Source organism: Chiroxiphia lanceolata, chromosome 13 (genome assembly GCF_009829145.1).
Source record: "Chiroxiphia lanceolata isolate bChiLan1 chromosome 13, bChiLan1.pri, whole genome shotgun sequence".
In the NCBI taxonomy this organism is placed as follows: Eukaryota; Metazoa; Chordata; class Aves; order Passeriformes; family Pipridae; genus Chiroxiphia; species Chiroxiphia lanceolata.
The window spans coordinates 1,450,509-1,470,671 of record NC_045649.1 but is presented as its reverse complement, the minus strand read 5'-3'; the positions used below and the strand labels follow the sequence as shown (position 1 = coordinate 1,470,671).

General features: G+C 58.2%; 2 protein-coding genes across 3 annotated transcripts; both read right to left on the bottom strand.

Moving 5' to 3' along the window:
- Positions 1–764: 764 nt before the first annotated feature.
- MLKL (mixed lineage kinase domain like pseudokinase) lies at positions 765–5,854 on the bottom strand. The gene is made up of 10 exons (XM_032701181.1): positions 5,824–5,854; positions 4,511–5,088; positions 4,204–4,317; positions 3,927–4,101; positions 3,719–3,816; positions 3,382–3,602; positions 2,830–2,978; positions 2,580–2,629; positions 1,949–2,089; positions 765–1,128 (listed from the first exon to the last, which is right to left on the bottom strand). Exons 2-10 carry the CDS (start codon positions 4,965–4,967, stop codon positions 1,076–1,078), a joined length of 1,458 nt encoding a protein of 485 aa, XP_032557072.1. The 5' UTR covers positions 4,968–5,088; positions 5,824–5,854; the 3' UTR covers positions 765–1,075.
- Positions 5,855–6,675: 821 nt separating this feature from the next.
- On the bottom strand, positions 6,676–18,544 carry FA2H (fatty acid 2-hydroxylase). Of its 2 annotated transcripts, none has more exons than XM_032701040.1 (7): positions 18,184–18,544; positions 12,422–12,517; positions 10,579–10,721; positions 10,362–10,468; positions 8,936–9,108; positions 8,193–8,445; positions 6,676–7,545 (listed from the first exon to the last, which is right to left on the bottom strand). In XM_032701040.1, the coding sequence occupies exons 1-7, from the start codon at positions 18,448–18,450 to the stop codon at positions 7,466–7,468; spliced, it is 1,119 nt and encodes a 372-aa protein (XP_032556931.1). In that variant the 5' UTR covers positions 18,451–18,544; the 3' UTR covers positions 6,676–7,465. The 2 variants fall into 2 exon arrangements, with proteins under 2 accessions (XP_032556931.1, XP_032556932.1); XM_032701041.1 differs by lacking the exon at positions 18,184–18,544 and adding an exon at positions 16,738–16,848.
- Positions 18,545–20,163: the final 1,619 nt, after the last annotated feature.

Sequence of the window (20,163 nt, the reverse complement as noted above, 5' to 3'; positions counted from 1 at the left end):
CGCCGCCCCGCCCCCCTCTCCCTATTGGCTGCTCGCGACCTCCGCGCCAGCTCCTATTGGGCGAGCCCGAGCTAGTCTCGCCTTCTCATTGGCCAGGCGCTCTGTCCGTCTGTCTAACGGGACGGGCGGTGACGGGAACGAGCGGCGCGGAGGAAGAGCCTGCTCTGATTGGTCAGAGAGCCGAGGGAGGGCCCGGCTGATTGGGCAGCGAGGGCCCTGACGGCCATAGGAGGCGGGGCAAGGACCGTGGAGTGAGTTTTCATTGGCGGAGCCGCCGCGGGGCGAAAAGAGCGGGAATACGAGTTCATTCAAAAAGGGGGGGCGTTGCCATGGCGACGGAAGGGCCGTGCCGGGAGGTGCCCGGGGGGAATGGGGGAAGACTCGGGGGCCGCAGCGCCCCAGGGGCAGCATCGGGCCGAGGAGAGTCACAGAGTGGGTCACGCTGGAAGGGACCGCAGTGGGTCATCGGGTCTAAGCTCCCTGCTCAAGCAGGGCCGTCCCAAAGCTCATGGCACAGGATTGCACCTAGATGCTTCTGGAATATGTCCAGTGAGGGAGACCCCACACCCTCTCTGGGTGATCTGTCCCGGTGTGTGGTCACCCCCACAGTAAAGAAGTTCTTCCATTTAGTGAGGTGGAACTTCCTGGGCATCGTTTTCTGCCCGTTGCCTCTTGTCCTATTGCTGGGCACCCCCGAGCAGAGCCTGGTCCATCCTCTGACACCCTCCCTTCAGTCACTGATAGACATCGATGAGGTCCCCTCTCAGTCATCTCCTGAGATAACAGGCCCGGCTCCCTCAGCCTGTCCTTGTAAGAGATGTCCGTGTCCCATCCCTGTGGTCTCCCCAGGCTTCCTGCTGGCCTCCTTGAGTCCCCTGGGGGCAGAGCCTTGTCAGGGCGCCCTCGCCCCCCATGTGCCTCTGAGGTGACCCCCAGGTGTGGCCCCTCGGCGAGGGGAAGGTCGCACACAGACACAGTACTCGTGTATTGAACCATCAGTCTCTGTGAGGGTGGAGGGGGGTGAGCAGCACCCCTGGGCTCGCTGCCCGTGGTCACCCAGCCCTGCTTTCCGCAGTTAACTTCCTTGGCTCCTGCTTTTCTCCAGCTCAGCCAGCGAGTCCACAATCTCTGCAAAACACAGGGGTGGCGTTAATCAAAACTGAGTATTTGTTATTGGCTGTTTGGGTTCTTTTTTTAAGAGATGAGAAGGTGGTGTTCTCTCACTGATAACAACCGGGACAGTCACGCTCTCCTCGAGCCAGCACAAGTGGGTGCCATTAGCAGGGGACAGGCCTGGGCAGACACAGGGGAGTACAGCCCAGACAGAAGCAGCTGTGCATATGGAAAAACTCTTGGGAACAGCTGGAAGAGGCTGTTCTTCCAGCTCAGCACCACATGGTCGTGGCTGGGTGCTGGAGTGGAGTCATATTAGAGTAATAAAGGCATGCTGTATTCTCATGCTGATTGCTGTTAAATCTTCTGGTGGAGACCAGTTATTCATCTGATCAGACCCAGACCAACTTCAGAAACAGCGAAATCTTCCCTGCCACGGAGCAATTCCCAAGATTGCAATTTATTGCTCAAAGCCCAAGGCAGGGATGTTCCTGCACAGTTTTGTGGATGCTCCTCCAGCTTATGGGGTCTGCAGGACTTGAGTGGGGATTAACCCAGACAACCCTGCTCCCAGTTTGGTGCTTATCTGAGAGAAAAAGCTACTCTTATGTGATGCCAAATGAACAGCCTGGTGATTATTGTCATGGCATGGGTAAACATTCAAGATATGAGGTTCAGTACTGGGGGATTTGTTAGTATAAGAGGGGAAGTCAAGGGTGGATCCCAAAACGCAAACCCAGACAAATTCATATGGGAAATAAGGGGCAAATTGCCTGCAGAAGTAGCTGGTTGAGGGATACGAAGGGCCTGTGGAGCAGATGCCCAGGACACTCACCCTCGGCAGAAGGGCGCTGGGAAGGGTCCAAGGCCCGGCACTGGTCGATGACTCTCCGCAGGTCTGCAGGGCAATCCTCCCCAACAGGGTCCCAGTACTGGTGGTTGCAGATTTTCTCCACAATCTCCTCAGGAGTGCAGCCTAGAACACATGTGTGCAAACAGGAGTGTCAGGATGGAGCTCTGCTGCCACAGGAGGGTGCTGGGGAGGAAACTCAGTGCAAGGCCATGCCAAGAGCCTTCCTACAGCCTATGGCACAGAGAAGCCAACAGGGAAGCAACCCACACTCCATCTGCAGTGAACCCCACAATATTTGGCATGATACTGTTGGGCTCCAGTGGAGCAGGGAGATGAGTTTATGCTTAAATGCACAGGAACATCGAATAGAAACAAAAATTATTTGCATGTTTGTGGTTTAAGCCTGTTGCTTTACTATAAGCTTTACTTTACTTATATTAGGGTTCCAGGAGAAGCTATGAAGCTGTTGTGCAGAGCCAGGCACACCAGGCACTGCCACTTGGACTTGCACAGCATGGGATGCTTGGGGAAGGGGCAGGGAGCATCCAGTGCCAGACAGGAACTGCACTGTGCTGTGTGGGTTTTATGCAGGGAACAGATACTTCTGTCTCACCTTCAAATGGGATTTTGGAGGTTGCAATCTCTGCCAGCACGATCCCAAAGCTGGAAGGAGATAAGCAAGAGTCTCAGCATATGTTCTACCGTGTGTTCCTCCCTTCTAATGGAGAGGATTATTGGGCTATGCCAACAGAAAACAAGGGCTTATGTGTCCAATTAAACCTGACCTCCTTCCATAGCTCAACAGCTACTCTGCCAGAGACGTGCCTGCTCACAGGCCCCTCTCCAGGGAGGGACAGACACACCTGTATATCTCACAGGGCCTCTTGTAGGGGTAGTTGATGTCTTTCATGTTCTCAGGAGCGATGTAAGCCAGCATAGAGACTTGTTTCCAGTTCTTCTTGGCTTTCCTCTTGATGGATGACTCTGTTTCACACAGCTCAAATCCTGACAGCTGATTGAGAGAATGAGAGAGAAAGGGAGAAGTGGTAGACCCCTGTGGCACAGCTGGGGAGTGCCCCGAGATGGAGCAAACAGAGCGAGATGCCCTGGGCAGCAAAGGCTGGCACGCAGCCACGCGTGCTGCCCGGCACGTGGCTCTCTCTGCAAGTGAAACCAGAGGTGGAGGCAGGTGACTTGCTCCAGCTTCAGCTCATCCCAGGGTGGATGACTCAGGAGCAATCACTTTGCTGATGATAAGACTGAGATAGGCAGGTTTAAGTGCCTAAAGTGATAGGGCAGTCGGCTCTACCCCAAGTTTTATTCTGGACTGTCATAATTCCCTTCAGTGCTGGTGGAGGGAGACATCCACAAAACCATTCAGACCTCCCAAAACCTTCTACAAATGTGTTGCTTACCTTCACACAGTAATCCCCAGCCACCAGGAACTTGCTGCTGCAGATGCAGCCGTGGAGTCGGGATTTCTCCCCTGTCTGGTGCAGCCTGTAAAGGCCTCTGGCGGCTCCCAGGGCCATCCAAATGCGGATGTCCCAGGAAAGATGCTGTTGTGTGTTCAGCACATCCCGCAGCGTCCCGTGCTTACAGTACTCCATGACGATGGAGAAGCAGGGGCTCCCATCTGCAAGGCAAAAGGATCCTGCCTTGTGCCACCTCCTGGGAGGGGACCACAGCAAACTGTCTCCCACTGGGAACAGGCAGGAGAGGAAAAGGGTGACATTAATGTGATCCCCCTACCGTTCTCCTCAATGCAGATCCCGTACATGCGCAGGATGTTTGGAGACTCAAACTTCTTCAGGGTCTGAATCTCCTTCTCGAAGATGTCTCTCACCTTCCTGTGGAAAAGGACAGCATGGTGAGATCCCTGGAACAAGGCATGACAACATGACATGGTGCTGTGCCATCCTCCCAGGTGGCACACTCGCTTCTACCCAGGACAACTCACACTGGGTCAGTGGTCAGTGGCCTCTTGAAGGTTTTGATGGCAACAGGGTACTTGAGGTACTCGCCCTCGTAGAGGTCGTAGCTCTCGGTGTCCTGCAGGTGCCTGTAGATGGTGAGGTGGTCCCGCTTGATCTCAGTGATGTCTTCTCTTTTACCAACGTTGACCTTCTTCAAGCCTGCTCCCACCATGTGCCGGGAGGGAATCAGGGACTCATTAGGCAGGGCTTTGGGGGGAAAGGACACAGTGCACAGGGTGCGGGAAGTGCGACACCACTTACGCTCCATCTCGCGCACAATTTTGTTCAGCTCCCTTTGCATCCAGTCTACCTTGCTCTCCACACACTGACTGCCAATGTAGATCTCCTCAGCCACCTCTTCAGGTTCCTCAGTACCTGGGGAGAGAAACGTGCATGGTTTTGGGCCACTGGATGAACAAGCAGGATTGATGTGGTTAGTTTTTCTCATCGTTTAAATGTCCCTCTGGCTCTCCATGGCTATGGCAATCAAGACAAAGCTGGGAAGCAGCTGGGGAGAGGTACCAACCTCTGGTCTCAGGGAAAGAGGGTTTGCTAAATGCACACTTACTTGCAATCACCTGGTCCAAGAAAGCCCTGTCATCCCTCAGGTCCTCAGCATCCTGCCTGCGACACGTCTTTGCCTGGAAAACTTCCAGGAAAGCCTGCTTCTGCTCCGCCTGCAGCAGGAGGGAGAGCCCCTGGGCAATGTCCTCCAGGCTCTCGTTCACCCAGACGAACTCCTCACCAGTGCTGCGGGCTCGCAGGAACTTCTGGATCCAGCTGGTCTGGCTGTATTTCATCACCAGTTTCTCAGCTTCCCCTAGGACCCGGAGCAGTTTCTTCAACAGTTCCTCTTCGTGGTGGGAGATGTGCTGTCGTGGCTGAACCCTGAGGATCCTCACGGGCTCCAGCAGGATCTGGATGCGCTCCACGAGGCGCTGGCACTGGTGCTTACAGCACTTCACCTGCTCGAATTGGGCGTGGATGGCCTGGGCCAGGGAGAGGACCCTCTCCACGATGTCCATGCTGGCAGCAAAGGGCTTGGCCCCTGGGGCTGTGGGGCTGTGGGCTGGGAGCGTCTGCTGAAGGTGAGCCTCAGGTGCTGCTCGGAGATTAGCTGGATGCAGCTCTTCCACGCCTTCCACCCTAAGGAACAGCCCTGATATGGGACACCACCCTCGAGGTCCCCCATAGCCCCTTCCACCTCCTCCAGCTTTGCTGCCTCTGCTTGGCCTGGCACCACAGCTGCCCGTACAGACCAGAGCGGGCACACACAGAGACACGGGTACCAGCAGGAGTGGCACATCTCACTCTGCACTAGCAGATTTTAGCTTGATTTAGGTACATTAATTTAGTGTGAGCCATCCCAGAGAGCTTACACCCAGAGGAGTGAGGTCAGCAGTGACCCAAGGAGCATCCCCGGGCCAGCACTCCCAGGCTCCGGCCCCGCATCCCCCTGAGATCCTGCCAACAGAGCCTACATCTTTGACCGTAAAGATCCATTTTCATTTCTACCCAACATCTCCCTCTGTTGTCACCCATCTAATAAAAGCTTGCACCCAGCATCCCCAGCTTCTCCATATTTTCTCCCCATAGCCCCGTATTTCCCACTTAAGATTTTAAATCAAACTCTTTCTATGCTCTCAACATCCCTGCAGGGATGGTCCCTGCTCCCCAGCCCACATCCAGGCAGCAGAGACGGAAAACCACCCCTGTTGCAGGGAAATTATCAGCAGCCACTCACACCACTGATGCAGCCAGGGCTAAGAGAGGGGTGCCAGACACTACCGGCGGGAAACAAGATGGGAACGCACCCAGAAACCAGCTCCACTCTCCCATCCTCTTTCCAGCCCAGTCCCTGAGGAAGAAACGAGGTGTTACCTGGTCCTGCTCCACTGGTCTCTGCCTTGGCTGCCTCCACAGACTGGAGAGGCACAGCAGGAGGAGAAGGATTTTATAGGTGCTCTCCCCACCACTGCTGCCACGCAGCGGAAGGGACATTGTGCAACCCCCTGCAGCTTCCCACACTGGGACAACCCCCTGCTCCCAGAAAGCTGCCTGGGGTATCCCCAGTGGCTGGAGGCCCCTGTGCTGGGTTTTGCCTGGTGGAGGAAGGAATTGCCCACGGGAAGCACGTTTGGAGGAAGGGGTGGGGAGGCTGTGCCCCTCGTATTGATGCTTGCTGCTATTTTGAGCACTCCAACACCCCTTCTGCTGTGCTGTCAGCTGTGAGAGGGCTTGCCCAGGGCACTGTAACGCCCACAACAGGGGCTCTGTGTCCTGCTGAGCTTCCTTTACTTCCAGTGAGACCCTCTGGAGCACACCCATCCCAAACGAGGGGTGCTGATCCTTTGAGCTCCCTTCCCTACCCCTGCAGCCCCAGGACCCCCCAGCACCAAAGGAAAGGGGCTGTGGGCACCAGTGCTGGAAATAGCGCTTGACCTCTGCTGGGAGCACAGGAAGTTTTGCATGTGGGTTCGTCAGAGGGCCAGGTCGATTTTAGGAAGCACTCTTGCCCAATTTCAGGGAAGTGAGTGGCAACTTCAGCCAGCTTCTGCTTACCCGAGTCTGGGGTCACAGGAGTTTGTTGCTGATGCTCCTCGTAAAGCTCCTCCCTCACTGTGGTTGATGAGGGGAGCCAAGAAAAGTGGCACTGAGGGCCATCAGCACCTGGAAAGGGATGCACCAAGGGTGGGAGAACATGGGAGTAGCCCCAGGGGGTATATTTGTCAGACTCTTTTAGAAGGCTTTATTTTTCAAAATATACAGTTTATTTACAATTGTAGTGTCTAAGTTTTACATATAAATTTATTCCAAACCTTTAAATATCCGCAGTAAACATTAGGGAAAAAAATAATAAAAAATAAAATCACAGGATCAGCAAAAAAAAGGCATCTCGTAGTAATTCTGTTCATTGGAGTTTGAGTTTCAAGTAGCCAGTGTCTACAAAAACCATGAACTTGATAAATCTGGCAGAGAGATACGGATGCACTGGTTAGAAAAAGGCACAATCCAGACCTGCAGGACCCCCCAAAAGGGCTGCAGGCCAAAAAAAACCCTGTGCTGAGATCGGGCCGGGAGAAGGACTCAGGATACAGAATCCCCTCGGAACGAGTTAGGGGAGGGGGTTAACTGCAGCCCTGGAGAGGGAGAGCACCCTAGGAGGAACAGGGGCCTCAGGGGCCAGGGCAGAGGACGGAGGGCACCACCAGGCACTTCATCTCTCAGGCAGCAGATCTGCCTGTGTATCCATGGCCTGGAGCGGGAGGGCACCAAGGGAGGGGCAGGAGCGCCCCAGGGGGCCCCAGAACCTCCTCCTCTTCACACCCTCAGTCCCCCATCCCCTTGGCCATGCCACAGCTGGACCACAGCACTCTGGGAGGATGGTCCAGTGTGGAGCCACTGCTGTGGCACAGCCCCAGGAAGGGGGCAGGGACCAGCTGGCCTTGCCAAGGGCTGGGGAGGGACACCAGCCCCAGCCCAGGGGGGACGGAGCTGGGAGCCAGGCACTGTGCTGGGGCTGTCAGTCCTCTTTCTTGAAGGTCTCCTCGGGGATGAGTGTCCGGAACGGGTAATCCCAGAAGCGTGTGCTGATGCCAAAGCCTGTAGGCAAGGGGAGAGAGTGCTCAGCCCATGGCACCACCATGGCCGGGGTGTTGCAAGGGCTCTGTGTTAACCGGTGAGGGAGGAGTGTCTGTGTTTTGAGGAGGGAGGAAGGCAGGTGAGGGCAAGGAGGAAGAGCAGAGGGAGCAGGAGCTGGCTGGGCCATGCCACCAGGCCCATGGATGATAGCTTATCTGGATGGGGCGTTTTCTCCTAGGAAACCGGGCAAAGGGCAGGTTGAGCAAGCGCCAGGCTGGGGAAGGTTTGGGGCGGGTCTGGGGAAGCCCAGGGCCTCACCCTGCCTCCTGGCAGGAGAAGATGCTGCCCCAGGATGGGACAGGCACCCACATACCAGCTCCATGAAGGCTTGGCCTCCACCCTGGCATCCCCAGTGGCATTAATACCCACGGGCTGCTGCCTTCACCCTGTACCACTCTGGCTCCCCATCCTCAACCTGGGGGCCAAGAAATGTGCCCCAGGGGCTGCAGCACCTCACACGCTGCTTCCCCAGCAGCGCAGTGCTTGACCTTCCCAATCCCAAATCCCAAAGACCAAATATTTTGGAGAATTAGAGGCACACGTGCAGGTAGACCGGGCTTTGGCAGCCCTTGCCCCTGCGGGCACGCACGGGGGGGAGAGGGCGCTACCTGATCTTTGGTGCTCGAAGTGGTGCTTGACGTGATAAGCCTTCAGGCCATACAGGTAGGTGCCTTTTTTGGGCGAGCCATAGTGGAGGTAATAGTGCATCATGTCGTAGATGACGTAGCCACAGAGCCCCCCGACGAACACGGAGAGCCCCAGCACCTCGGGCAGCAGGAGCCGCAGGACGCCGTAGAAGAAGCCGATCATCAGCGAGGCCGGCACGGGAGGGAAGACCAGGCGGGAGCTGTCGAAGGGAGACTGGAAGAGGAGAGGGACGTTGGGACGGGCAGCTCCTGGCTCACCCTCCCTGCCTCAGAACATCCCTGCCGAGCATTGGGGAAGCCCACTTGGGAGAAGCCAACACCAAAAACCCTCCCCAAGGACGTACCCAGTGGCAAGAGCAGCCCCCCATGCACGCCAAGAGGGCCAGGTGGGTGGTGGCTTTAACTGCAGGTCCCCAAGCTCCACAGGGACATTTCCTCCAGCAAAGCTAGAGGGAGCCGTGGCTTTTTTGGTGTTCCCCCTTGCCCAGCTGGAGCTTGCAGATTTAACTCCAGCTTCTCCAAGCCTGTCTTGCAGCCCTCGCTGGTATTGGGTAAGGGCCCCGCTTGGATGCCACCAGTCACAGTGAACAGGCACAAACAGGCTCTGCCTGGGCAAAGGCCACGCAGAAACAGGCTCCACCGGAGCAAAGGCCACCATTCCCACAGCCCAGCGGGCGCCAGCGGGGGCGTGAGCCGCGACTCACCTTGTGATGCTGCCCATGCAGCAAGAAATGCAAGGTGATGAGATAGTAGTTACTGGCGGGTGGCTTCATGTGGAAGACAAAGCGATGGATGAGGTACTCTAGCAGGGACCACAGGAACATCCCCAGGAGGAAGATGAAGGGGAAGTAGTATTTGTGGACAGGGATGGAGTACTCTACACAAAGAGATATGCAGTGGTCAGCAGGGCGGGCGACGTGCAGGTGCTCTTATCCATCACCAGCCTCCCACTGGTATGCAGGTGAAGCTCAGCTCTCCCTCCCTCCCACCCCTCATCCACCTCCTGCCCTGTGCTACTTCCTGCCCAAGCACTGCTCCAAAACCATGTTTTCCTCTGATTCCCACTAATTTACAGAAACAGTTGGCTTTTCACTACCACAAGGAGCCAGTGAGGGGGGTCTCCTGCATCCCAGATGCCAACGAGGGCTTGGACATGCACTCCTTACAAAGCTGCTTCGCCCACCAGAACAAGGCAGGAGGGACCTTATCTGCACAGGCAGCACTTGTGACAGTAAAACAGTGTTGTGGGTGCTGGGGTTTCTTTTTTTTTTGGGTAAAAAGAAGAGGTTTGTTGGGCAGTTTCCCCCGCAGAGCATTTTTCAGCCACCTCCTTCTTTCAGGGCTGGCTGCCAGCCCTGCGTCCTCTCTAGCAAAATTAAGATTCTTCCCCAAACCTGTTTATTTTTAGTAAAAAAAGCCCAAAACCTGAATGCCAGCAAGGTGCTGGGCACCAAGGAGCAGGGGGGTGCCAGTGCAGCAGGCAGTTCCCCCCCCCTCAGCTGGGCACAGCTGGCACTGGGTGGTACCTTGCAAAAAAAAAAAAAAAAAAAAAAAAAGGGAACCCAGCAAAAAGAAAAAAAAAAGAAAACAAAGAAGACAGCCTGCCCCGGCCACGCTTGTTATTCCCGGGGGAGCAGACAGTGGGAGATTCAGGGGCAGGCGCTTCGGACAAACAAGCCCCGCACTGTGCGATGCCGGCGGCGCTGAGAGCTGGGTTTGTTCGCCCGCCACGCCGGCATTCAGCCACCGCCCGGGGTGGGCGTCGGGGCTTGGAACAAACCCCAGCGCTGGCGGGCTCTGTTTTGGGGATGGAGGGAAGGGAGGCAAGAGAGAGCGGGCTGCAGCCCGGGTCAGCGGGCTCTGTGCCTCTATCGATCCCCCGGGGGGGACCAAATCTTGTGGGCAAGGGGAGGGGAGGGAGGTGGGCGAGCTGAAGTGGCTTCATGCAGGGGAAGTGCCGGTGCTGCAGGGACAGGTGCTCACCCGCTGCTCCTGAGTGCGGCTTGTGGTGAGCATGCATGGAAAGGGGACAGGGGGGTGCAGAGGTCTCCCCCCACCCAGGGCTGTCCCGCCCCTGGACCCGGAGTGGGGACAGTAAGTGAAGCCCAAAGGCTTTGCTGCTGCTCGTACCTGTGGTGAAGGAGGAGAAGAGCCTGGTGTTGCCCTGAGCAAGGGAGGTGTAGCTGAACCAGCTGAGATAGAGCACCACGGGCGTCCACACCATGAACACCACGTACCTGCGGGGTCAAGGGAGATGTCAGAGGGAGCATCCCACTGGCTGGCAAGTCATTCCCTCCCCCCCTGTGGAAGCACCGTCCGGGGCACGGTGCAGACCCCAGGAGCTCACCACGCTGTCTTGGAGAGGGACTCAAGGATGTCCGAGTGGAAGAGGCGGATGGGCCGATCCACAGGCTGGTGCACCCACTCGTCATACTTCTCCCCTAAGTAGCCTACCTGCCACAGCAGGGGCTTCTGCCAGTCTACCAGGTCCTGAGGGCATAGACAGTGGTTATTGGGACCCACAGTGGGACCCACACACCACCCCAGTATCAGGCACAAAGCTGAGCCTCAGCTGCGGGATTTTGGGCTGCAAACCCCTTTCCGTGCCCCACAGGCAGTTGCTCCTCATTCCAAGGTGCCCTGAGCTGCCCACGAGCAGCAGCACGAGGCAGACGAGGAGCCAGACATGTATCAGCCCCACGTGCCCAGGAGTGCAGGGCTGAGCTCACCCCCGTGCCACCGGGCACCTGCCGCTGGTTCAAGGTGAAGGTGGCTTACCCAGACGTGGCTCAGCACCAGGCCCTGATAACTGAGGCTCTTTGCCTCTCGAGCTGCCAAGATTAGATAGCAAGCAGTGATATGTCCCAGTAGAGCACCATCAGTGGCACGTGGATCCCATCCCCATGGCATTGCCAAGGACTTTTCTCCTTGTGGAGAGGACGCAGGAGGTGGCAGCTGTTTGGGCACTCCAGCAGCGAGGAATGAAGTGCAAGGGGCTAGGGAGCAGGGATACAAGATGGGAATACAGACTACAGTGCTGCTGCCGTGCATGGCTGCACTCAGGGGGTCTGCAAGAGCAAGAAGGAGCCCGTGTGTGCAGCATTGCAGCACGGGATGGAAATGGGGAGATGGAACCGGCAGCACCGCCTCTGCCACTGCTCGGCAGCCCTGGACACGTCTGCCGGCCCGGCCAGATAAGGTGGAGTCTCGGTCCCGCCCCTGCCCCGGGACTGAAACCGCGCTCGCCTGATCAGCAGCTCCCCTTGGGCCACTGGTGCCGCCCGGCATCGTCACAGCAACCCGTGCTGCTGGTGGGGATGGCTCAGGTCGGGGCATTCCAGGGCAAGGAGCGAGGTGACTGTGAGCATTTTGGGGCCTCTGCTGCAGGAAGGGATGGACACGATCACCCAGAAAGGGAAACAAGCTCAGCTGGTGCACGGGACGGGGATGGAGACACTCTCCATTGAGAAGGTAGGGGAAAAGTTAGAGCAAAAAGGTCACTTTGGGGATGACACATTCAGTTTTAAAGGCAGACAGTGATAAAATATCATTATGGGGGTGTGAAAGGTTGTCCTGCTCAAAAAACTCCTTCTGCGAGATAAAAGCACACTCATTGACAAGCTGGGACCATGCAAGGCACGGTGGCCAGATGGTGCCGTGGAGGGCAGGGACAGCCAAAGGCACCTGGGGGACAAATCCCCACTGCTGTGGCGTGCTCAGAGAGGAGCTGGCAGGTCAGGGAGCACCCTGTGCACATGGGGATCACCCTGCCCAGGCTGGGGAATCCCTCAGTGCTCATTACCAGTGCTTAAGCAAGGGGGAAAAAAATAAAACAAATAAAGCAAGAAAAAAAATAAATAAAGCAAGGAAAAAAAAAAGAAGTAAAGCAAGCAAGGTGTGGCTTGGCTACATATCCCACTGGAAGGGCACAGCTGCTGTCAGAGAAAGCCATCTCTCCCATGTTGCTGCAATGGGAGCCTCCCAGTGCAGCCACACCTGTGCAATAAAGCATGAGCAATGCCATCTGCACCAGGAGAAAGGGCAGAAGCAGTTGGATCAACTCAGCTCCCTCCTGCCATCCCTCCCATCCCAGAGGTCAGCAGAAAGCTAGCGCTTGTGCAGGGAAGAGGAGACCTGGTGTTTCCTGGGAGCACTCAGACAAACAGCCAGAGGAACCCCAGGGCTCTTACCTTTTCCACATCCACTGTTTTGTAGCAAAGATCTGTCTGCTCTGGGATCTGGGCTGCAGCATCCACCACCTTCTCATCCACTGTTTCAGAGAGGCTCTGAAAAGAGAAGAAAAACCCTGTGGTGAAGCATCAGTGGCAGACACAGTTTGGGACAGTGATGGCACCCAGGGGCACGGGCAGAGAGAACTCGTGCCTGCCAGCTAAATAAATATGGGGAAAAATCTGATGAATTTCAGTCAGTCAGTTCCTGCAGAGCAGGTTCCTGAGGGAAGCAGCTGCCAGCAAGCTGCACTGCCCTTCAGACCGTGCACCAAGCATCGTGTGCTTGGGGCTTTTTGGAAACCTTCTGCCAAGCCTGGAGTTTGGAACACCCCGTCAGCTGCCAGGACTGCGCTGGTGCTTCAGGGTGGCAACAAAGAAACCCCTTGGCCAACATTTCCCCCTGCAAATGGGCAGTGCTCACCTTCCCACTGCCAGCAAAGCGAGGGGCATTGCCTGTAGTGCTCCCTCCTCCCCCGCTTTCCAGCAAAAGCCCAGCTCGGTGTTTTGGTCTCCAGGGAAGCTGGGCTGCCAGAGCAGGGGAGATGGTGCCACCACCCTGACTCCAGGCACAGGTCAAAGCACAGAAGGAGGGAGTTCATCCCAGGGAAAAAGGCAAGGTGCCCTTCACAGGGCGACACTGGGTCAGGTGCCTTTGCCATGGGCTATGGAATATGTGGAGTGGGGGTTGGTTTTGGCTCGGAAGGGCACACCAAGGCACAGGGGATGCACTGGTGCAGTGACAGCGGGATGAAGACCCATCTGTGGTCCCACTGCCAGGGCTGGCTGAGGAACAGGAGAAACCTGACTTGTCTGGTGCTTGGAAGCAAACACATCACCAGCTGCCAGCACCGGCCTCCCTCCCGTGGTCATGCCAGCTCTGGTGCCGGCCGCGCCGCTGGTGGGGGGCTTGGTGAGGTTGCAGCGTGCCCATGCAAACCCCAAGCCAGCCGTGCCCCCTGGCAGCAGTGCCAGCTCCCTGTGCAGGACGTGCCAAACATGCCTTTTCTCCCGCTTTGTCACCTTCAGTTACCCATTAACCTGGAGAAGGGTACGGCGTGGCCCGGCGGCCGCAGCACAGCCGTGCCCAACAGGACTTCCAGCTGTGCCACTTCCAGAGAGGAAGGGTTTTCTCCCAACTCCTCACTGCTCCGAGAGGGATGCAATGTCATCATATCCATGGGAATACCCACCCTGGCAGCTGCAGGAGACAGAAAGCATGAGAACTGGTGTCACCTCTCTGGGGTGGTCAGGACTTTACTCTGTGCTGCGTTGGTGACGCCGAGGCAGGGCTCAGGCACTGTTTGCCAACAGCAGGCACTCCTTGCCAGCTGTGCTCCCACTCCATTTCCTGGGCTAGCTGGATTTCAAGCCTCATTCTGCTGGTACAGGAGCTGCACTACCCAGCTGTGAATCAGTCCCTCGCCTGGGGCAGCAGGCAGGGAAGGACAGGGGATATTTCCAGCCAATATTTCCAGGCTGGAATCCTGCTGGCATCAGTTTTACTGCAGGCAATGCCGATGAGAGCTGATGCCGTGGATCACCACACCTCCCTCTGCAAGGGGTTCCCACTGCTATTTTCAGCATTGCACACTCTGTCCCTCAGCCAGACATCCCAAAAGCCTGAGGCAGGTGGGATGCCTTAAAATCCAGGCGAGCATGGTAAAGTTACAGTTTTGCCTCTGCCCTGCAGGTGCTTTGGAAGAAAATTCAGCTTCAAGAAAGAGAAACGGCTCAGTTTATCCATGCTCTGAGAAATGAGCTGGTGCTTTCCACCTCCATGCTTGCACCACAACCTAGCCAGCAGCAGGAAGGATGCTTAAGAAAGCCCAGCTGACGCAACACCCAACACCTCTCCTCCCTTTTCCGAAGTGTTCACACGCCTCCAGTTCCCCTGCCCATGGATGCCTGAGCACCATGTCACGGCTGGAGGCTTCCCTGTCCTGCCAGGTCAGGGACGCGGACAGAGGGCTCACATTCCACCTCGACACTGGCGCCTGGATTGGGTGCCACCAGTGAGATGCCATTGTCCCTGCATGCTGCAGCAGCTCCCTGCCATCACCTGAGTCACCTCCTCCTCCTCCCCTTCCTCAGCTGGGGAGCAGGGGAGGGCTCTCCTCTTGCTCACCCCGGGGCTGTGAAAGGCAGGACCGGTAGCTGTGGCGCAACCAGGATGCAAGCCAAGCCATGCCGGCGTGCCCCGGCTGGCTCCCCGGAGCTGTGACATGCTCCTGCCTGCCCCAAGCGTGAAGGGGCCCCGCAGAGATCAAGCCCCACCAGCTCTGGGCCAGTGCTCCGGCTTCTGCCCATCCTTCTCCAAACAGGGTTGGAAAGCCACTGAAGGGCTCTGCCAGAGCTGAGCTCTGCTGTCACGCGTGGGTGATGAAAATGCATCCGAGTTGTACTCAGGAAAACAGGTCCTGCCAGGGAAGATGTGCAAGAGGCCTGATGTAAGGAAAGGAAAGTCAACACCTGTGAAGTGCCGCCACCCCAAGTGAGCAGCAGCCCCGGCAAGGTGCCGACTCTCCTGCTGGTGGCAATGAGGCCAAACACCCAGAGCGTCACTGGTCACACGATCCAGTGACTGGGTGACCCAGCATCTGCCTGGGAGCATCCAGCTGCCCTGCGTGGATCAGGTGGGGAGCTCAGCACTGGCCCTGCAGCAGCTGGAGAGTGCTGGCTATGTCATCCCAGTGCTGCCCTGCATCAAGGCTTGGGGCATTGAAAGGAGAAGAAAATCCTGCTGTGATGTGAGCAGGTACAAACAGGAGGGGTGTTCTGTTGCAGTGTTCAGTGTTCCTGGGATGCAGGAGGAGAACTGAAGCCTCTCCCTGGCCCAGGCAGGGTGATGCTGCCTGCAGACAGCTGCTTTGCCAAAAGCCTGGACTCAGTTTTTCCCCCTGTGCCCGTTTGCCCAGCGAGTCAAACCCCACAGGAGCCCTGCCATGCCTCTGCATCACTCCAGAGCCTCCAGCACCTTCACTGTGCTCCTCAGCACCTCAGTTTGCTGGTGTCCACATGGGACAAGCTCTGTTGGCATTGCAGGTACAAGCACATAGCTTGAGGACACCCCATGAGGCACAGAGAGCCCAAGAGAGGTCCCCACCCTCAGTGGCACCACCATCCCACCAGCATCATGGTCCTTGGGCAGTGGCTGGCAGAGCCCCACGAGGTTGTGTCTCAGCCAATTAAACACTGGGTGCAGCAGGACTATTAAAAGGAGATGAATTTAACTCCTTCTAATCATAGTAATAATATAAAAAGCCACTTCTTACATCACCTCCAAAGAGGTGCCCTGGGTGTCTGGCCCACATCCAAGCGCGCTCAGGCTGGGATGGAAAGCTGGGGCGAGCCTGACACACAGTGATGTGGACAGGAGAAAGGGGAGGACACTAATTCCAAGAAGGATAGAGGATTTACTCTGACTCATGGCCATGTCATGCACCCCAAAGAGGCTGTGATGAAAAGTCTCTCATTGCTTAAATTGGAGGGGTAATTAGATGATCCAGTTTCCTTCTAGCAAGGCTGTTAAAATCCTGTCTAGTTTGGGTAATTATCACTTCTCGCTTTGATCTCCCCTATATGTCCTGCTTGCATAGATAAAACATTTGGGGGTTAATTTGTCCTTAGCCAAATGGGTCTGGGTGACGCAGAAGAGGGACCTGTGGCTGAAGGAGACAGCCAGACTCTCAAGAGCCACAGAAAGGGGTGTGGAGAGGCCAGTGGGGTGAAGGCTGGATCTTATCTTCTTTGCCTCTCCTGCATTAACACATTTCCCCCCCGCCTCCAAAACCCTGAAAATCCCTGGGGAAAGCAAGGAGAGGATGCTGGATGCCTGTGGGACTGCAGCAACCTGCATCCCTCAGCATGGGAATGATGGAGCCCTGGGACTTCCAGCGGGCGAGGAGAGGCACTGGCAAAGCTGTGGGGACCCACAGCCAGACTGGGGCGATGCAGCACCTCCTGCAAAGAGCTGTTTGGGGTACGTGTGCCCCAAAGCACGAACCAAGAACCACTGAGGGCATCGACTCCCACCCACCGGGGATATTTGGAGGGCGGCAGGTTGGGCAGAGCAGCTCACACATCAGGTCCGTGCCGGACGCAGCCCCACCGTGCAGTAGGCAGTTCTAAACCTCGCCCTCAGTGTGACAACCCCGGGGTGGTTTATGTGGCAGCAGGCAGCGTGTGATCTCCCTGCTCCCCGGTGTTATCACGCCGTGTATTTGCATTGCGATGGTGGCAGTTCCCCTCGGCGCGAGAACCCGTTTGTCCGGTACCTTCCTTCGCCCCAACCCGCCGGGCTCGTCACGCCTGCAAGGAGGCGGCGGCTCCGCGAGTGTCCCAACAGAGGAGGTGCCGTCGCCAGGATCCATCTGGAGAAAGTGCGGGCATCGCGCTGAGGCTGAAACAAAGCCCTGTCTGTGGCGCTGGGGCCGAGGCTGCGCCACGGGGAGAACAACCAGCGAGCGCAAACAACCGGCCAGAGGGACCGAGCGGTCACCGACCTCGCCGGGATGCCGAGAGGATGCCAGCGGCCGCTGGGCTGGCAAAGGGGGCTGGGCTGGCCCCGCTGCTCAGCATCCTGCCCACGGTGTACTGGGAGGGTCAGTAGTTGGGGGGTAGTGCCCAGTGCCACGCGGTGGCACTTGCCCAGGGCACTTTCCCTTCTGCCTGGGCAGCCCGGGGCTGGCACAGTGGGGACAGAGCTGTGTCCCCATGCCACCCATGCCCCATGCCAGGCAGTTAGGGAGGCGGCTGGGCTCCTCTCCCCGGCACTGCCTGCTCACCACCAGCAAGCCCACCAGTGGTCCCTGGTCAAGTGCTGACAGTCAGGAAGGGTGTCCTGCCGCATTGCCCATCCCGTGCCACACAGTCCTGCTAAAACTGACACATCTTCTGCAACCCTCCAAAGACCCCAAACCTTCCATGCCATGCTGGCACCCAAGGATCAGCCCTATCTCCCTACGGGGAGGGGTGTGGCCATGGAGTGGGACCCTGTAGATACCAGGCTCTGTGCACTTGGCACATGGTCTGTCATGGGCCCTGAGGGGCCTGGGCCCTGTGTGCCTATGGGTCCCCTGCACCTCAGGCCTCCTGGGAGCCAGTGTGCCCCATGCACTTGGGACCTTGGCACCCTGTACACCTCAGGCACCACCCATGCAGGACCTTAGGAGCCTCAAACATCCCCTGTCCCCTTCACCCTTCACACGCTGTTCACCTCAGACCCTACAGGGCCTGGTCCTAAGGGTTCCATGCTGCTCAGACCCAACACACACCACGTCCCATACAGCTCAGACCTGGATGCACTATACATGCTATACACCACATACACCCCAAAAACTCCATGCCCTGTACACCCCAAACTCTAGATAGCCTCTTGAACAGCTTGGACTCTGAGAAACCTGGACCTTGGATGCCCTACTGACCCTGCACAGCTCAGGTCCCACAGAGCACGGAGCTGGGGCACCCTATCAAAACTCTGTGCATGCTGGACCCAGGACACCCTACAGAGACCCTGCACATCCCGGTTCGGGACATGGGGCACCCTATAGCCTCTGTACCTGCCAGTTCCGGGTCCCGGGGCACCCCATAGCCCCTGTCCATCCCGGACAGGGAACTTTGGGCACCCCATAGAGACCGTACACGCCGTCCCCAGGACTCCCCACAGCCCGCGCCCGCCCCGGTCCCTGCTCGGCGCGCAGCCCCCGCCCCGCCGGCGGTACCTGCTCGTCGCCGGGCTCCATCTCCCCCACGTAGTACTGCTCCAGCCAGCGGCGGGCGTTGGCCGAGTGCCGGTGGGGCGGCCCGTCCAGCGCGGCGCTCACGTCGGTGCCGGCCCGGCGCCGCAGGAGCTGCTCCCCGCCCGGGTGCAGCCGCACGAAGCCGCTCAGGTCGTAGAGGCGGCGGTGGCAGGAGACCAGGCAGGCGCCCTGCGCGCAGCGCGCCCGCACCTCTGCGGCGCTGAAGGACCGCGGCCCCGCCGTGGCCATGGCCCCGCCGCCGGTGCCCGTCCCGCCGCCGGTGCCCGTCCCGCCGCCGGTGCCCGGCCCGCTGCCCGGCCCGTCCTGCCCCGGCCCGACCCGCCGCGCTCTGCCCGCACCTGCTCATCTGCATACATGAATATGCCGCCCGGCCACGCCCCCGGGCCGCGCCCCCCGCACCGCATTGGGCCGCGGGGACGGGGCGGGCCGCGGGTTTGGGTGGGTGGGGAGGCCCTGCCCCGCCGCAGGTGCCCCGATCCCGGGAGGTGGGAAGGCGCATCCCGCGGGGGGAGCGGGGGCACCCGCGGGTGGGTGATGCGGGAGTGGGGGGACAGGGGGATGTGTCTCTCAGGGGCCCATGGGAACGCTCAGGGTGGGGGAATGGGGGGTCTGGGCAGCCTTGGATGGGTTGGGGGGGCACTGGGGTGCCCCAGAGGTGGAAGTGGAGTATGGGCACCCCTGAGGGAGAGATGGGGCTGCGGGGGCATCCTGGGGGGTAGCTGGGGGGCACAGGGCACCCTGGGGCTATCACCCTTCCCGAGGTATCAACCCCTTTCCAAGGTCCACAGTGGCCAAGGCAGGGGGAACCCCAACTCAGAGCCCCCTTGGAGACCAGGGGTCCCTCCTGGGGTCCCTCAGAGGCCAACCCACCCCCGAGTCACTTGCTACCAGGCACTACATCCTCCCCTCTGTCTGTTTGCAGATTTATTTCAATATTTAATTAAACTTTTAATTAACTGGTGGGGCAGGGGGCAGGGCAAAAAGCAGCACCAAACCACCCAAAGAATCACAGTCAAATAAATCACAAAAAACGACAAGAAAGGAGCTTTTTGCCCCCATTTGCTGGAAAACCTTCCCTCTGAAGTAGGGAGGCTGCTTTGGGGTGACACCCTTGACCACAGGGGCTGGCCACGAGCCAGCAAATTTTGGCATTGCCAACCACACTGGGCTGCAACTGGTGGTTAAGGTGGGGTTTGCCATCCCAAGAATGTGGAGCCCCCCCGGCCCCACCTGTAAGGGTGGGTCATCACACCTCCCCATCCCCCCGGCTTTGGGGTGCTGTGGGGTGCTGTGGGGTGCTGTGGGGTGCTGGCAGGCACAGCCTGGTGTTCAGGGAGGCCTTTAATCAAGGCGGATGCAAAACCTGCTGTGTCGGTCGGTGCCGGCTCCACATTCCCGCCCAGCTCCCGGAACGGCCCAGCCACCTGCTCAGGGAAAAGTCCTTTGTTGGGGGGGCAGGTTGATTTTGCACCCCAATGGGAGCAGAAGGGTTTTGGGGTGGGCATGCTCCTGGCTGGGGCTGCCGTGGGGTGCCCAGAGTGCATTGGGGGTCCCTCGGAGGGGTTTTTGGGCTAGTGGCCTAAAATATCCTTTGGGGGCTGGGTGGAAGGGCCAGAGGCTGGAGGAGTCCTGAGAGGCTGCTGGGAGTTCCCAAAGGAGGTGCTGGGATGGGCTATCCCACTCTCCCAGGGGCTCCCCACTACCCTCCATGGCCAAGGTGGCCCCAGTCCTGGTGGGTGAGCTCAGTCTGGTGCCAACATTTGTGGCATCAGGGTGGTTCCTGGGTGGAGATAAAGGATTTTGGAGTGAGTGTGAGGGCAAGGTGAGGGGCAGAGGAAGATCCAAATGTGCCGGGGCTCTCAGTCAGAGGCCACTGCACCCATACCCCAAACCAGATGGGCACCCCAGGCCCCAAATATGCTCAGGGCAGGCACAACGGCT

Excerpts from the sequence above, each read along its gene's own strand:
- MLKL (XM_032701181.1), bottom strand. The coding sequence starts at position 4,967 with ATGGACATCGTGGAGAGGGTCCTCTCCCTGGCCCAGGCCATCCACGCC. Across the intron at positions 2,630-2,829 it reads AGGCCCTGTGAGATATACAG|CTTTGGGATCGTGCTGGCAG; the intron begins GTGTGTCTGTCC and ends ATCTCCTTCCAG. Across the intron at positions 2,090-2,579 it reads CTCCAAAATCCCATTTGAAG|GCTGCACTCCTGAGGAGATT; the intron begins GTGAGACAGAAG and ends CATGTGTTCTAG.
- FA2H (XM_032701040.1), bottom strand. The coding sequence starts at position 18,450 with ATGGCCACGGCGGGGCCGCGGTCCTTCAGCGCCGCAGAGGTGCGGGCG. Across the intron at positions 10,469-10,578 it reads TCCCTCTCCAAGACAGCGTG|GTACGTGGTGTTCATGGTGT; the intron begins GTGAGCTCCTGG and ends TTGACCCCGCAG. Across the intron at positions 8,446-8,935 it reads TGCATGGGCAGCATCACAAG|TCTCCCTTCGACAGCTCCCG; the intron begins GTGAGTCGCGGC and ends CTCCTCTTCCAG.